The sequence below is a fragment of the Choristoneura fumiferana genome, chromosome 14 (assembly GCF_025370935.1).
Source record: "Choristoneura fumiferana chromosome 14, NRCan_CFum_1, whole genome shotgun sequence".
Taxonomy (NCBI): domain Eukaryota; kingdom Metazoa; phylum Arthropoda; class Insecta; order Lepidoptera; family Tortricidae; genus Choristoneura; species Choristoneura fumiferana.
In genome coordinates, this window is record NC_133485.1 from 13430207 (window position 1) to 13448783 (window position 18577).

The 18577-nt window shown below is 38.8% G+C and overlaps 2 protein-coding genes across 2 annotated transcripts in view; both read right to left on the minus strand.

Moving 5' to 3' along the window:
• The window catches only part of Rab23 (RAS oncogene family member Rab23), a 59072-nt gene that overhangs the window by 4695 nt on the left and 35800 nt on the right, over positions 1–18577 (minus strand). Inside the window, exons 2-5 of the mRNA XM_074097872.1 lie at positions 8074–8274; positions 6496–6658; positions 3453–3532; positions 2201–2376 (exon numbers count right to left, since the gene is read on the minus strand). Coding sequence (XP_073953973.1) covers positions 2201–2376; positions 3453–3532; positions 6496–6658; positions 8074–8228 — 574 coding nt within the window. The 5' untranslated portion in view covers positions 8229–8274. The remainder of the gene's footprint in view (positions 1–2200; positions 2377–3452; positions 3533–6495; positions 6659–8073; positions 8275–18577) is intronic.
• On the minus strand, positions 4748–6339 carry LOC141435225 (uncharacterized). The gene has a single exon (XM_074097876.1). It carries the CDS (start codon positions 5356–5358, stop codon positions 4795–4797), a length of 564 nt encoding a protein of 187 aa, XP_073953977.1. The 5' UTR covers positions 5359–6339; the 3' UTR covers positions 4748–4794.

The following is an 18577-nucleotide window of genomic DNA, read 5'->3' on the forward strand; positions in this document are numbered from 1 at the left end:
TGCCACTGTAGCTCTTAAACGCGTAAACCGATTTGAATGCGATTTTTTTTATTTGAAAGCAGGTTTTCTAGCGATGGTTCTAAGACATGTTCTATCAAAATCGTTTCAGCCGCTTTTGAAATATTGAACTTTGAAGTGACAAAGTTGGGGATTTTCCAACTTTTTTTGGTTAGGTTATATCCGGTTCTTTAGGATCCGGTCCTAGCCTTGAAAAGGGAGACAAACATTAATATTTAGCCTTCGTGCATTTGGCAAAATAATTGTATGAGCCATCGCTGTACACAGCAATTTTGTACCACTTAGTAGAGACTGCTTTCGGAGTTCCAGTTTTAAGTTGGTTCGATAGGGCTTCGCTAAAGTGATAAGAATGCCTAATGTTATTGCAGTAAGATACATGTGTTATACCATTTCTGAATCTGCATAACATGCCTAATTTATTGACGTTATTTATTTGTTTCGTTTCTAGTAATTTTTTTTCATGGCAGATGGTTAAAGTTGAAATTCATGTTTTTGAGACAACTTAAATCAAGATTAATGAAGTTTTTTTCAGCATTTTACGGTAGTTACTGACAAAATAACACACTGCACTTCTGAAGTAACTATTCACGATTCGATACACATAAAAACTGTTATTAAGAGCTTTCCAAGTCGATGCTGGTACTAAAAATGTCAAGACAAAGGGGAGTATCCCAAAATCCTTATTTCGGTATAACTCGAAAACCGTGCAACTTTTACTGGGGTCATGTTAGGTTGGTTAGGTTCCTCTTGAGCTGGCCTACCTCTGGTGTCACTGTGACGAGGTACTGCTGGGACACCCTGTATATTCAGTTAGGGTGGTTTTTAATAGCCAAGATTGTATTTATCCGGAAAAACAGTTAGGTAGCGCCGGCGGACGCTCTGAAGCGCAAAACACACAGGACAGCACAAGGCCGGGTCGGGGTCTGGAGTACGGTGGGCCTATTTACGTGGCTCGTCCTGTGTGTGTTATGCGCTCAAGTGTGGGCAGCGCGCTCAGCTCACTAATATGACCGTATATACGGGACTGTCACCGTAATTGATCATCCCGTCCCGTATTTGTCCCGTATTTCGACAAAATGGAGAGGGCACGTGACCCGCCCCACCGGCGGTGGTGAAATGTGGATAATGATATTTCTACTTTTATGATAAAGAAAGATTCAGAAGAGGAAATTTCAGTCGCAGCTGCGCTATCGACCACAGCATAAAAAGTTATACATCATCACCAATCCTTTAATTCGTTGGATTGTACTACTAAATTAAATGCACTGATGTATCCAGACTCAAAAATTCCTACTAAGCAAACAACTGCCAGAACTAACGCTACATACATACAAGGTGGGCCCTGTAACAGGAGCAAAAAATTAAACCACAGTTTCCGCTCTTCATCTTGAGCTAATTTAGTTCGACAACTTTTGAAAATAGCTTGTATGATGATTTTTAGTTCAAAGTTTAATTGGTCAAGCAATGTATTGCGTAATCCGTTATTTTATTACGTGACAGGCGTTGTAATTTAGGCTATATTATATATTGGATGCTGTACATTGAAAACACCATTTAATTTGTTTACAATAAACAAAATGATAAAATTACTTAATTTTTGAAAGTTGCAGAACTAAAGTAGTGTAGTGTTTTAATTTTTTTCTTCTCTTACAGGGCCCACCCGGTATATCGGCGTTGCATAATAATATGTTATTTACGAGTTTTGGTCATCGAAAGAGAAATCGTCCCGTATTGTATAACGTTTTAAACTTTCGTGATTCTCACTCATAGTCAAAATACCACAAACGGGACTTATCACGCTATTATTACACAAGTAATATTTACCTCGACGTTTCGGCAACGTTACAGTTGCCGTGGTCACGAGTAGACTGAAGTGTGGGGTGTCAAGTCTGCCTAGCAGCGCGAGTTCTTCGAACTACCCGCACTTGATCACTAATAGTGCCGGCACTCGTATCACGAACTACCCGCACTTGGTCACTTTTATTAGTCACCCTATCACACCGACACACAACACTAACAACGTCCGATCGTCCCTCCGAACATTCATCCCGACGCCGACACTTATTAATAACAGAATTCCACGAAGATGAAACGTTGCCGAAACGTCGAGGTAAATATTACTTGTGTAATAATAGCGTGATAAGTCCCGTTTGTGGTATCCTAGAAGTTATGGCAGCCGTACCTATGACGGGCGCGTGCGCGCAGGGCGGCGGCGCGCGCTCGTCGTCGTCGCGGCGCTGGTCGGCGAGGCAGCGCGCCGCGAGCGCGCGGAACACGGCGCCCACGTTCACGTCCTCTTTGACGGACGCGCGCATCAGCCGGCAGCCCAGCGCGCGCGCCACCAACTCCGCCTCGTCGCTGAAATTATAATCATTTGACGTTAAATTACGAACAATTTTTTACGGACTATTTTTGCAGTGTCATCCAAACAATGCAAGTTTTCTTCAAGTTATATAATAATAATAATAATCATTTATTTCAGAAAGAGGAATCCATATAGTGTTAGTAACAATGATCTTACGCCTAAGTTAATAAGTAAGTAATATATATTGGGCACCTTTGCACCTGATATGACGCGGGGCGGGTTATTTGACTGATTGTGTGTGTACCTATGTATTTATCTGTCTGTTATTTATTTAAATTTATTTAATGTTTTCTTAAATAAAAATGTATTTTTGCAATATTTCACTGTTATTGAGTTAGTTTGACTCAACAGCCCTATTATTTTTTTATTCAAAGTGTAGATACTTATGTAGTCATACTTTTGATTTGATGTGGTATAATTTGAATATTGACCAATTGTCATACAATTATAGATAGTATTTACCTACTTTGAACACAACAATCTGTTAAAGTATTCTCGGAATATAAAGAAACTTTGTATATCTAAGTATACCAGATTTCTAGTCTTAAATTATGGTTCACCCACATTACCACACACACATACACACTTAAGTACTCATTAAGGGATAAAACTCGGTAACCAGCGTTTTCCCAGAGAAGACCAAGCTAGATCGATTTTTCATCCCCAAAAACTACATACCAAATTTCATCGAAATCTTTGGAGCCGTATCCGAGATTCTGATTACATAATATACAGTCACCCTGCAATGTATACAAGAATTGCTCGTTTAAAGGTATTGGATAGATAGTATATGTAGAGCCAATAAACCATCAGAATTGAATAATGAAATGACAGAAAACATGCCTAGATTGTAAGTACTGTAGAGATAGGTACCAAACTGCCATTGAGATCACTGAACTACCTTACCTACTCTACATTTAAGTCTGTACGAATAATCTTTGAAAGTTCATTGCACTTTTAATGTGCGTAAGATAAAAAGTTAGAGGTAAGTAAGAATGAGTTTATAAGATTAATAGCATTCCAAATTGTGAGTGGGTCAGATCATAATAGAAACAACTAGGTTACTCACGGTCCGACGACGCATTGGTCCATTAGGTCTATTTTATTTTGAACTATAATTGTAGGGATTTCTCCGCATTCGTTCTCCACCTGTAACGAAATTATATACAATTAAATACGATATACAGTCACTAACTAGGTACATGTAGATTTTAAATAATCTACTTAAGATCCAGTTGCAATTTTTAGGGTTCCGGAGCCAAAATGGCAAAAACGGAACCCTTATAGGTTCGCCATGTTTGTCTGTCTGTCTGTTCGTCCGCGGCTTTGCTCAGGGACTATCAATGCTAGAAAGCTGTAATTTTGCACGAATATATCTGTAAACTATGCCGACAAAACGGTACAATAAAAAATTTAAAAAAAATCTTTAGGGTACCTCCCATAGACGTAAAGTGGGGGTGATTTTTTTTTCTCATTCAACCCTATAGTGTGGGGTATCGTTGGATTGTTTTTTTAAAACTATTAGGGGTTTGCTAAGACGATTTTTCGATTCAGTGATATGTTTGCGAAATATTCAACTTTCAAGTGCAAATTTTCATTAAAATCGAGCGTTCCCCCCTCTAAAATCTAAACCGGTGGGTGGAAAAATTTGAAAAAATTCAGGATGGTAGTAAGTATATCAAGGAAAACTAAAACGGCTAAGTTGGTTTGAGTATTATTAGTAGTATTACTCTTTAATAGCAGCCTAAGGTATAAAATATACCAAAACTTGGATGACTCCGTTTAAAATACGAAATGCTTAGAAAAATATTATTTAATTTTATTATTTTAATTTTTTCGTAATGGCTACGGAACCCTATTTTGGGCGTGTCCGACACCTCTTGGCCGTTTTTTTCACGTTAGGCATGTACAATGTAATATCTTAGTCAGCAAACTTCAGATCGGCTTTGACCCGGTTAAAAATTGTACTGACAATGTGGCTTATTTAAATCATAATACTTTACTTAAATTAAATTGTTTTTTGTTTTTAACATTGTGATTACTACGCATATTTTTTTACCTTTTAATGCTTTGACTGTTAAGCTTAGACAATTATTTTTAATTTAATTTAATTTAATTTTATGCTAGCTCTCTTAAGCCTGCGACACAGAGTTTTCTACTAACCCTAGTGCAGGCAAATGTGTTACATAAATTTAGTAAAATATTGTATCCATTGTTATTGTGTACTGAAAGTATTGAATAAATTATCTTATCTTATCTTATACTAACTGCGTATTCTACGGTTAAAGTAATAACTACTTACCTGGACAAAATTGCCGCGCGTAGGTGGGTTTTACCTATAGTTCTAGGATATGAAAAACAACATTAAGACAGCTGAAAGATTTTTATTTAAAAATAATTTATAATTAATTTCAGTAGCTCTTGAGGGGGCAATCTGGACTCCCCTCGCGACCCGTCATGATTTCTATGCTGTCCACGACATTCTGCACTTCGGATGCTGTCACCAGACTCTGCGTCAGAAGCATCCCGCGCCCGCCAGCTGAGCAGTTGATTCCCAACACATATTTATCGTTCACACGCAAGAAGATGTACTTTGAGATCCGGTCACACGATCGATACAGTGACTTGACCTCTTCCTTTCCGTAATAAGTTACGTTAGTTAACTTCCCGACGCTGTTAACGTACGACGCCCGCAGCACGTTATCGTCTGGCGATAAATTAGCGCTCACACAGCTATTCCTCATTGCCTCCACTTCATCCCGAGACAAGTTCTTAAAAGCAATCACTGCGCAGCTTTCTCTTCGACGTCCGTTCGGTGGCCAGAAGTACACCGCGTACCAATGATCGTGAAAAGCGCTCAAATCGAAGCTGCTCCCTGATTTGTAATAATCGATGCATTGTGTCTCGCTTGTAGCAGAACTTTCACACGTTACAAGGAAAACCACGAAAACCAGAAGCGAATATTTTGTGTGCATGGTCGCGAATTGGCCGAACGACTTCCAGCGATGAACGTGCGAGGCGGAATCCAAATATAGCGACGATAAGTAAACTAAACAACTACTAGCTGTGCCTATAGCTGATACTTATTACGACTATCTTAAGCGCCAGTAAACAGATGCACGACGCGACCTCTCTTATCTTTAAGATCGGGGTGTCATTTAAATTGGGATGTCGAACACTCGGGAAGCAGTTTAATAAGTGTTAACGTGTCGACGGATATTGATAATTGGTCAGTAATTGTGAATTATTAATGGTATTTCTTGGAACCGGTTGATCACGTCGCTGCGCGTGATGGCGTCCAGCTGGGACTTAATCGATTTAGCGACACGACGCCTGTGACATTATACCAACACGTAACATCGCTTGCCATTTCAGATTCTAATGTATTATCCATGTAAATTTAAAGGCATCTAGCCTGTCCATATAATAAATAAGTTTAGATAAATATCATGGGACAATTGACGCCCAATAATAGAGTCCCAAACTAAGCAGAGCTTGTACTATAGGTAAGTACCAGGCATCAGATCTACTTATATAGATAAATACATTATAATACATCTAAAAATCGAGTACAAACATTCGTATTTGTAATACAAATATCTACTCCGACCTGTGATTGTTTCCGGGACCTCATGTTTTATAGTCAGGTTCTCTAACCACTGTGCTATCTGATCGTCAAAATATTTTAGCAAATTTTGACGATAATTATGTAGGACTGTAGGTAGGTAAGACACAACGAGTACATGCCAAATTCCTAAAAAAGATTCCTAGCGGTAAACATCCTGTTGCAAGTTACAACTGAGTCACTAGAAAGAGACGCACTGAGAACGCCAAGTCCCACCTCCTTGAGCCACCCCATAAAGCTAAGAGAGGCTCAGGTAGAGAAAGAGAGAGAGAGAGAGAGATACATTTATTTACACATATTCGATACACAGAAAAAACACGTTAGGAAGAAATAATAATTAAAAAAAAACTTTGAATAGTATAAATTGGGGCCCACTCAGCATAATGTTGAGGCAAGCCACAACGCTGTTTTTCAGTGGGACCCATCATTTACTCATTCTATCATTTACTCGTCTAACGTGATAATCAATTAATCATCAGTTCGTCACCTTTAGCTTCCACGAGTGCAGCGCGAGGAAGGAGTCGCGGTCAGTGGTAGAGAAGGCGAGCACGCACGCGTGCGCGCCGCGGTAGTACGCCTTGGTGATCGCGTCGAACTCCTCCTGGCCGGCCGTGTCCCACAGCATCAGCCGGACTTCTTCGCCGTCGATTCTAAAAGATAAAAATAATTGATTGGTTTAGACGGATGAAAGAGAACCTTTTTCCTCACTCTTCCGCAACTGTGGTAACTGTGGTAACAAGTTAAACAAGTAAAAGAGGCACTGAAGACGAATCTGTTCTTTATGTTCGGAATTCAATGGTGCTGTTGAAGTACCTATGCCGTCAGTGCCAGTCACGTGCCGTCTCTAGCGCTTGGTAGAGCGAGATTATCTAGCAAGAGACGCCGCTTACGCGCCTATCAAAAGATGCCATCTAAATTTATTTTGCAGTGGAAACTAGAAAATAGTAATCTCTTGCTATCTGACGCCTAAAAGCGACCGTTCCTCTTGCCCTTACCCCGGGGCAGGCGCTGTAGGTATAATGCTGTGAAGTGATAGAAAAAAGTTAATTAGATGGATAGAGCAGAATATTATAGTGATACGTATTATCGGCAGCAGCTGAAGTTCAACTTGTGTTAAGAACGCAGACATGTGAGCACACTGCGCGTATAGATATGGCAATTTATTTGCTATCCCAAAACAATAAAGAGTTGAATGTCTTGATCTACGGCAGGCAAGTGTAGGTCTACTAGCTGTCAGTATTTTCCACCCAACACGATATAACTGGACTCGTTTCTAACATTTCCGTAAAATTGTACAATACTTGCATAACTAATCAAACCAGCCATTAATGTCTATCTTCCATAGTTTCGTTTGAATCTTTATTAGACAAGGCAGTGATAGTGACTGGTTGAGGATGTCGTAAATTATCGGACGGAAATTCTGTAAACATCGTAACACAATTAATTAAGGTTAATAATAATCGGGAAATTTGCATATTCTGACAAAACAAGCAGTTGGGCATGCTAATACAGCCCATCGTGGGCCTTAAATAAATAGTTGGTTTTACAAGGTGGAAAAAGAAACATACTTAATACTTATAGCACGCCAGTGCCGTACCTATAGAACTCTATCGGTTTCAGCTAAAGCACTTGTTTAATAAACGTCTGGGTAGTTCTATTCTACTAGTGTTTCAAATGTCATCCTGTTCCATATTTTGAAGAATTATGTAAGTTACACCGATGCATCATCAGGCGCGGCTCACTCCGCGAATTACCTACGTTTTCCGCTACAAGTACAATACAATACCTACAAATATTCTTTATTGATCACCAAAAGCAATACAATGACAAGTAGATGCCTGGCAGGCACCACTACGTAGTGGCATATTCAGAACGCCACATCACACATTAGATGACGGATTTTTGAATGAGTAAAAAAAGAGAAGTTTTTTAGGCGCGAGGCGCCTTAGACCGCGAGGCTGCAGGCGATGGCTGACATCGCGTGCGCGCCGAGCGCCGCCGCTTCTGGTCGCCACGATCACACCTTCAACGCTATCTTACTGCAGCTTACGTTATGAGGACTCACTCAATTTGTCTCTCCAAGAAGTCGACGCCGATGGTCTTCTTATAGTCTCTGGTGAAGGTGCCGCGGCAGTACCGCTGGATCATGCTGGACTTGCCCACGCCGCCGTCGCCCACGATTACCACCTTCAACGCCACCTCCAGCTCCTCCTCACGCATTCTCGCCACATTCGACTCGCCTCACACAACATTAGTGTGCACTCTCCTGGAACAATGGAGATAGTAAAATTAGTAATTGCGGTAATCGAAACCCAAGAGTGTGATCCGTTAAACTATTGGTTTTGACCAGTGTACGTCAGCATTCAAAGTACCTAGCTATACTGAGCGGCAAAAAATCTGGCCCTCAAATGTATGCAGAATCGGCCGCTGAGTATAATAAATAAATATAATAAATATCACCGACCGTACCTACCAATTCAAAAATAAACTATGTCATAGTACCATATTACAAATATAAGTCGTATGACAAAATTTAAAAACATATAATTTTATTTTGCCACGGCATACCGGCTTGAAATCTTTCTGTCAGATTGTAATCTTTTGCGGACCTTAGTTCAGCTCTGGTTTGGGAGCCACTGCTCGTTTAGAAATCATTTGAATTCTAAATAGCAGGCGTCGGTCGTCCATTCTTTTAACATACTTACTAAACACTGGTATAAAAAGTGTACTAGGAGGTATAAGTATAGGAACGTTTCATTTGACCTTTGCGTGATTTTGTCTTATGGAAAGCTACGTTATTATCTAAGTATTATAACTATTTTTAATGGATAAAATTGAATAAATTTGTCCGTTTTATTACCCAAAAGTGAGTATATTAACAGCTCACAGTCCAGCGTCCAGCGTCACTGGGTCGGCTAAATCACCGCTCTGTCACGCGATACAAATGTAAAATTAATTCTAATCTCATTTGCGGCGTGTAGATCATTGTGCGAGGTGAGAGAACGTAAAGTGCCTATATGAGTTTCGTAAGCTTGATGGTCGTAAAATGTGAAGTGTCCGAGCTTTCCTCATTAGCTGGTAGGTTCTAGAAGTATATTATACGATCATATATCATAGGTTTAAAGTAAAACCCGGCCATTATTATAAGGTGTAATGATAGGTTCCGGCCATTATAGATATGTTTACGAAGGGTAAAAAAGTAAATTCTAAAAGTTCTTAAATATTCAATTGGTCGACTTATTTTGAAAGCGACGTTTATTTGACCACTTCTGGCTGGTTCCTGCCTCATCGTGTTTGCGAGACAAATACAAACCTGTTCTGGACAAATAGTGGCTCTATGGACATTACGCGTCAAGGCATAGATAGCTGCAGTTTTGCAGAATTGCTTTAATACCTACCTACTTAGGATTCAGATTAGATAGGATTTATATTAAAAAGTATTTAATCGACCTTCAAATTTGCAATACATTAGCCGACGTGGGCACCCACTGAGTTTTAGGCACACATTCACTTTATTCATACAAATCTTGCACTTTGTATAACATTGCGTGACGTTGGATGGAACCCTGATTGATCTGTATAATACCTAGTTGCTACTATACTATTTTAAATACCTTTTCATACAAAATACATAGGTAATTAGGCAAAATTAGTCATTAGTACCTAGTCTATATTTATTCAATTTATATTATTTAAGCACTTATGAACGATAAAAAATAAAAATCTAATACCGGTTTGGAAAACTATAGTTAAAAACTGACAAGAAATTCAAGAAGCTTATAAAATTCAATAGGATAAGAAAATTAATAAACAGGGGGAAAAATTCGTGTAGTTTTGAAAATTGGTACAGTACCTTGCGGTATCCAGATGAACACACTGTGCTGTGATGGCTGTGCTGAGAGTGTAAGGGGGGTTGAAGGTACCTTGTTTCAGGTTTTTCCTCATATCTCGAATACCATTATGATTACATCGGACAAAAGTTTCTACATAAAATTTCCTACAAATTTTGTCATATTCATTTTTGCTCTATATACGATCAATACTTTAGGAGATACAATGATTAACGAAGCAGGTTTTCAAATATTGTTTTAAAATAGAAAAAGCAAATTAGTTCATCTTTATTATGTTACTCATCGTTTTCTACATCGAAATTACCGTCTTCTCCTTCTATGAGATCTACAGGTACACCGTTTGTACATGAGCCCAAGCAGCCGAAACATACCATAGGTACGTATAGGGATAAGTCCGCCTTTGTACAAGTACCTATCTCAAAGTTTGTCAATTGTATTTTTTATTTCTTTTGTTTCTTTTCTTTTGTATAATAAAGAGTTTACATACATACATAGAAACATAATGTGTTAAGTATGAGGAAAAACCTGAAAAAAGGTACCTTCAACCCCTTTACATCCTTTAACCTGGATTTGACAAAGATTTTAAGGTGGAGCCAACGATATGGCCTAAAGGTTAACCCGACAAAGACCCAAGTCATTATTGTTGGCAGCTCGAAACTTATCCCAAGGGTTGACTTTGTATCTTTGCCATCTGTATTTTTCGACGGAGTTCTGATGCCATTTGCCGATCAGGTAAAAAATCTGGGTGTTATCTTGGACCGCACTCTGTCATGGACTCCATATGTATGTGAGATTAGCAGGAAGGTGTTTGCTGCGATGGGATCCCTAAGACGCCTTCAGAATTTCCTTCCATTTGCTACCAAGGTTGCGCTTGCACAGACTTTACTGCACCCTATTTTCGATTATGCTGACATTTGTTATCCCGATCTTTTAGAAGAGCACTTGAATAAACTTGAGCGAATTCAAAATCTGTGCATTCGGTTCATATTTGGCCTACGTAAATATGATCATGTTTCTAATTTCCGATCACAGCTCAGGTGGCTCCCCATCCGCTTTCGCCGAAACTCTCACATTCTCCATCTTCTCTACGGCATTCTCTTTAACCCTGCAACTCCTTGCTACCTCAAAGAGCGATTTAGCTATGTTACTTCTGTTCGTTGCTCTCAGAACTTCCTCCTTACTGTCCCACTTTCAAACTCTAAATTCTATGGTTATTCTTACACTGTCCAGGCCACTCGGTTGTGGAACTCCCTACCGATAGACTTGAGGCGCGCAAAGTCCTTGCCTATCTTTAGGTCTATGCTTAGGGAGCACTACCTGTCATCTTGCGTATAAATGTTATAGTTAGCTTATTTATGTGTTGTTATGGTATCCATCTACCTATCGTATCTGTTTAGATTTGTTGTGTATGTGTATTGTATGTGTTAGTTTTATGTATTCTTGATACAGCTCTGATCTACTGTAAATTGCACCACCTGCTAAAATGTATTCCTTATTTCTGTCCATTGTAAAGGTTGCCTGGAAGAGATCGCTCTGAAGCGATAAGGCCGCCTATTGCTTACCTTAGAAAATCTCTATGTATATACTTGTTTTCTCTGTACTGTTTACTGTATTGGTGTGCAATAAAGAGTTATTGTATTGTATTGTATTGTATCCTTAGCACACCCCCACCCTTGATGACTTTAGTATGTTCATCTGGATGCTGCAAGGTATAACTGTACCAATTTTCAAAACTACACGGATTTCTTCTCCTGATTGGCCATATTCGGCTTTATTTGCTCCTATTACAAAGTATTTTCTAGTAACAGTAGACTTTTTATTAAAATTAATATTAAATCGAATTGAAACCATATTATACGCAGAGTCATTTACTATGACGGTGCCGTGGATCTTATTAAAATGTTATTATGTCTAATTTTGACAAAATCACACGTCTTCGTAGGTATAAGTACCTACAGTACCTAATAGAATAGTCTCTACTTATTATTTTCAAACATGATTTTCTCTTAAGTCTATCGGATATTGATTGTTTTCAAAAGCAAAGCAAGCCTTACAGTCCAACAAGCAATTCCGTGTCGACCAAGGCAAGCCTTGTAATGACGACTTGACGACTCTCGCATTTCTCTTCAGAATTCCGCGCAGTCATGCGAGCAGATGAAGATTCCGATTATGTCAACACCACGTATTTATTGACCACTCGTTTGGTTTGTGTTCGAGGGAACATCCGTTGGGTTGGGTTGAATCGATTTAATCTTATCTTAAATACGGTATTTGACTATTTTTTATATGTTTTATAAATTAAAACTCCACAATGCCTGTTATCGAATAGAGAAACAATTTTCAAGCTACCTTTACAAATAACAAAGTTATAAAGGTTTGAAATTCACACAAATTAAACAGACAGAGAAAGACATACTGGCATGTGACGTCATACTTGCTTCATAGAGAAAAGTGTTTGAGAAAGAGACGGTATATAGATTTTTCAAAAAAACACTTAAGTTTTCTCTTCGCTAAACACTGTCTGGATATCTATATTTTCATAAAAATATTAAGATATGGCAAATTCAGGAGTTGTCAAATACCGTATTCTGTTTAAGAGTAGTTTGACATCTTAAAAAGTTTAATTTATTGAATCAGGCGTTACTTTGCGGAGGTCCATATCAATGAACTAAAATAACTTCCTTGCTCACCCGCGACCTTAAGGTCGCGGGTGAGCAAAGAAATTATTTTAGTTCATCTTTAAAAAGTATGATTGAAATGACAGGGAATGAGTGAACCATTACTGACTGTTGGATAATGTTTTACTTACTTTCTAGTTGTATTGTTGTCAGTTTAAGCAGGGAAGAACCTATAGGTAGAGTCATTCACGATGACGCGTGCCGTGGTTCTTATTACAATGTCATTAATGTCTAATATTGACAAAATCACGCGTCTTCGTGGATGGCACTAGGTATATATACCTAACTCTTCTTTCATAAAGTGCTTATTCGGTGTTTTTGTGAGTTACTCGTATCTTACGAAACCAACACACATAACACAGTTTGAGTAGGTACCTATGTTTACAGCCGCATTTAATAGTCAATTTCATAATGTGGCATTTTCGAACAATGATTCAAAAAATGCTATAGTCTAAAATTGTCATAAGACACAGATTTTTTTTAAACGAGCCATACCTAAAAATCTATCAATTGTATGTTAAATGCTGCCCGTAAGAGATAATCCGTTCTTGAATGAATTGCGCAAGCATCCATCAGTAAGACACTTAGACAATAGGTACCTACATTTGCTAAGTGAAGTAAGGGATCGCCATGCGGATCGAAAATATTTTCAATTATCTTTATTCATGATAAAGGTAATCATTATGTTTATATATTTTTTTTTCGACAGGTTGGCAAAAGAACATGTGGGTCTCCTGATGGTAAGAGATCACCACCGCCCATAGACACCTACAATACCAGGGGGATTGCAGATGCGTTGCCAAGATGGGATACCTCAAGTACCAGTAATTTCACCGGCTGTCTTACTCTCCACGCCGAAAAACAACAGTGCAAGCACTGGTGCTTCACGGCAGGATTAGTGAGCAAGATGGTGGATGGTAGTGGTGGATTACCCCTTAAATATTAATACTTATCTACTTTCTTTGTAAAATTACCTCACCTTGGAAAATTTTGAACATGAAACTACCGTGAGACTCACTCATATTAAATGATGTTGTAACGGATAACTCACGTCTTAAACCGAGTTTAGCTGGACATGTTTCATGTTTGGAAATTTTTCTCTGTTTTCCTTACTGCTTACTAGGTATTTGTGTTGTTCAATAAACACTCGTATTACATTTAATAGTAGAAACAGAACGACATGCCTTCTAGGTACTTTCTGTACGCAAACATGAACGTCTCGGCGTCGTGGAATAGTGATCGCTATCTATCGTAGACGTCGCGTGCGCAGCGTGGTTACAGGTTGGCTGTCGGCTTAGTTGCTGTCGGTCTGGGAATTGGCGCGAATGTCATCATCATACGTCACACCCCATCGCTGTTAGGCTGCGTTGTGTTGTGTGAGGATGTATTGAGAGGAATGTGTTTTTATGAACCAATAGAAACGCTTCATTTACCTATCCTCGCACAGCTCCGCTCTGGTGGAAATAGCTGAGCGGAGCGAGGCGAGGTAAATAAAGCTTTCCTATTGGTTCATGAAAAACACATTGCTCGAATGCTCGCAACATCACGCACATCTCTGGTCGAAACGCAGCCTTAATGGCAATTACATGGATCGGCTGGGTCACCATGGTCCAGATTGTTCCAAAAGCGCTGGCCGTCTATCCCGCCACGCATGCCTCAACGAGATAACATGGCGATAATAGCCTCTCTCCACACATCACTCATATATCAAAGATCAAACAGATTTACTTATTACAGCGATCCTCGCATGATCGGGATCGCGACAAAATGGTTTATTTACCGGCAGTCATCAAGGAGAAATCATAATAAATGACATTTCAAACACTGAAGTTGATATACATCGTATGATAAGTCATTGGAAAATATGTATATCAACTAGATGATGTACAAACAACTTGTCTTCATTTGAAGATGCTTAGAAAGTGGCGAGACCGGCCGAGTTGGTTTACTGGTAGGAAATTTATATTGGCATCTAATCTACAACCACTGCCAAACGACATTATGTTATGTATACATGAGTAAGTATAAGCGACTAAGATGGGTTGATTTCACTCTTGCATTATTCAGCAATCACAGTGTAGGTAGGTACTTTTTTTTGTTACACATACACGCATGACATAACAATACATTGGATTTAAAATGAAATAATAACAAATGTGTAAATTAAAAACCGGCCAAGAGCGTGTCGGACACGCCCAAAATAGGGTTCCGTAGCCATTACGAAAAAATTAAGTAATATTTTTCTAAGGATTTCGTATTTTATACGGAATCTTCCAAGTTTAGGTATATTTTATACCTTAGGCTGCTATTTACTTTTAAACTACTAATAATTCTCAAGTAAACTTAGCCGTTAAAGTTTTCCTTGAAAGTTTCATATACTTACTACCATCCTGAATTTTTTCAAATTTTTCCACGATTTAGTTTAGATTTTAGAGGCGCTCGATTTTAATGAAAATTTGCACTTTAAATTGAATATTTCGCAAAACAATCACTGAATCGAAAAATCGTCTTTGCAAACCCCTAATAATTTTAAAAGACCTATCCAACGATACCCCACACTAAGTATAGGGTTGGATGAGAAAAAAAAAACACCCCCACTTTACGTCTATGGGAGGTACCCTAAAAAAATTTTTTAGTTTTTTATTGTACCATTTTGTCGGCATAGTTTACATATATATTCGTGCAAAATTACAGCTTTCTAGCATTGATAGTACCTGAGCAAAGCCGCGGACGGACGGTCAGACAGACAGACAGACATGGCGAAACTATAAGGGTTCCGTTTTTGCCATTTTGGCTCCGGAACCCTAAAAATGTCTAAACCCGGTATGTTGTTACTTACATTTGTTAGATAAAGATGTTTTGTTTACTTTGACATTAATTATCGATTTTTGACTAGGTACATTAAAAGACTAAGGGGCTGTTTCACCATCCATTGATTAGTGTTAAGTGGCGGTTAGGTGTGTTGCCGTCTCTATTTGTTTTGTTCGAATAGACGGAGACGGCATCACATTTAACCGACAGTTAACACTAATCAATGGATGGCTGGGTGATTAGTGTTAACCGGCGGTTAGGTGTGATGCCGTCTCATTTGTTTTGTTCGAATAGACGGAGACGGCATCACATTTAACCGACAGTTAACACTAATCAATGGATGGCTGGGGGTGATTAGTGTTAACCGGCGGTTAGGTGTGATGCCGTCTCTATTTGTTTTGTTCGAATACGTAGACGGCATCACATTTAACCGTCGGTTAACGCTAATCAATGGATGGTGAAACAGCTAAATATTGTACGATTAGAATCGCACCTACATTTACCCGTTATGAAATTTAAGTTTATAGCGATTACTTAGAATGACTTATATAACTGCATATTATTATCTTTTTAATTCAACGCCTCATCCAACCGTGTATTAGTGGGATTGGGATTTAATCGACGAAATCCCGACAAAAATGATTTACGAACCATTAAAATGATCACAATACATCTATTAAATGCTTTGTGGCGTTTTGTTGCTGTCGGAAATCGTTATCGTTTGAACACTGAAAGTTGACGATTGTGTTTTATAGCCTTTTCTCCAAGACGGCACGAGCCGACGCCTTCCGGGAAACGTAAGTATGTTTGTTAACACTCACATTAAATTAATAAAATATTTAGGGGCTGTTTCTCCGTCCATTGATTAGTGTTAACTGAAGGTTAAATGTGATGCCGTCTCCGTCTGTTCGAACAAAACAAATAGGGACGGCAACACATTTAACCGTCAGTTAACACTAATCAATGGATGGTGAAACAGCCCCTTAAAATTATACTTCCTACAGCATACTAAGGGCCTGTTTCACCACTTGTCGAATAACTTTAAGTGACGGATATTAGTGATGCCGTCCCTGTTTGTTTTGTCCGAATAAACAAAGACGGCACTACTTTTATCTGACACTTAAAGTTAGTCGACAAGTGGTGAAACAGACCCTTAATATTGTTGAATGAAAATTTATGAGTGTGTTATGCGTATGCAGCGCGGTCGCAGCCTGAAATTTTGGAGGGGGCCACTAATAATAATACATCGCGGCTAGGGCAAGACATCGCTTTTTTATTTCCTTAATTTTTAGAAGATTTTTTAATTTGACATGTACGATTTTTAAGGGGGAGGGGGTCATGTCCCTTGTGACCCCCCCTTCGGACCGCGCCTGTGCGTATGTAAGATTGTTACTCCTTAATGCTGAAAAAAAAATTGGACGGACTTTGGACGGAAAAAAATTGGATGGACGGACAGACGGACAGAATACTTTAACAGAATACTTTGTTTTTTATCTGAATTAACATTGTATAATTTCTGCGGGATAAACGAAGTCTTTGCAGGCGAAGTCGCGAGCAACAGTCAGTATGTAAGTATGAAAATATTTTATATGCAGAGTACAGATCTTCTATTGTAAGTTAGTAATGTACGGTCAAGGAGTTTAATTCATTGGCCACCATGGAACCATTTCAAAGTAAACGTCATTGTGACATCGCATTAATTAACAAGGAAAGTCGCAATGACTTTTCCTTTGAAAAGGTTCGATGGTGGCCCATGAATTAAATTCCTTGACTTTACCTACGTCTTCCTAACTAAATAAATTAGTTGGTATACTGGTTCATAGACATATTTAATTTAAAGCCTTGTAAATGTACGACTAAAGAACAGTTAGGTACCCCTGTCTTACCAGCCTCTGCTAAATTCCTGTTATTGTATGTGACAGATATATTGCATTCTCTTTTTCACCGAACAAAATACGAGTAAACAGAGACTGCCTCATTGAGATATCTTATAAGATATCATCCTATAAAATTACAAGAACTTAACAGTGACTAGTGAAACGGTTTTTAATATCTCAGACTGCTACACGGTTTTTGAAATAACGTAGAGAGCAATAGAAGTACAGTCGTCGTCGTAATAAACATCGGAGCTGTCTAGGTGGTCATAAACTTCTGAACACGCACTTACGCGATTGACAATACAGACGATGTTCAGATGTTTATGAGCACTTAAGCAGCTCTGATGTTTAGACGGCGACTGTACCATGAGACCACGCATAAATCTACAACTTAACCGTTCATAAATACTGGTCTTTCATCTCATTTCTTCTTCAGCAAACAACGGAGACGTAATGAAGACTGTTAGGGTATAACGGCGAAACAGAGCTAATGTTAGAGTCAAAAAATAGATTTGAATTGAACGGCCCGAGCTTTCTGTTAGACTTTCTGTTGTACACATACCTACACTACAATCTACATTGATTGAAGCGGACATCATTCAAACCGACGCCCGCCCACGGTCATTTGTTAGGCCGCCATTGCTTTCCTCCTTCATATGACAGAGTACTTTTAAGCTACTAATACAGTCTAACTACCTATCCACTTTGTCTCATTCTACACTACATGATCAGCTATGTGTTGTGAGTATACTACATTTTTAACATAAAATTGACCCGTACGTGATTGACCATTGACCCCTATCTCACCTGCTGAAAAGTGCAGATGTGGTAGGTATTTTTTAAGCGTTAATATCAACTTCCGTCACTGAATAAGTAATAGTACAAGTACTTCCGTGAAAAATGTTATGCGTAAATATTAACTTTTGGTACAGTCACCAGCATTAATATCTGCCACAGCGGAGCGTGCAGAAATATCTGACACGTCCTTCCGGCCCTAGAAATAGAGTCGTATGAGATATTTATGCACGCTTGTTTTGTCAGATATTGGTGCTGGTGACTGTACCCGCAGTGAATCATTAAATTGGCTTGGTAGTTGAATGGGGAAATTCCAGAATTTAACTAAACAGTGATGCGGATTCACAAAAAATGTCGTCCAAAATGTCTCTAGCAATACCGTATAGCCAACATTTTCATCAGGCAGCTCAGTGATTGAGAGTAGCGTATATTTCATTATCAACACTTCGCAGTCAATGTCCACAACCTTCGCCATACTTAAGTATTATCACCGACGTCACGTAATAAATTTAGGGAATTCGGTGGGAATTGTGTTATTTATTGCATGCTACGCTACC

What these genes read in the sequence shown, in the direction of transcription:
- LOC141435225 (XM_074097876.1), bottom strand. Translation starts at nt 5,358, where the DNA reads ATGCACACAAAATATTCGCTTCTGGTTTTCGTGGTTTTCCTTGTAACG.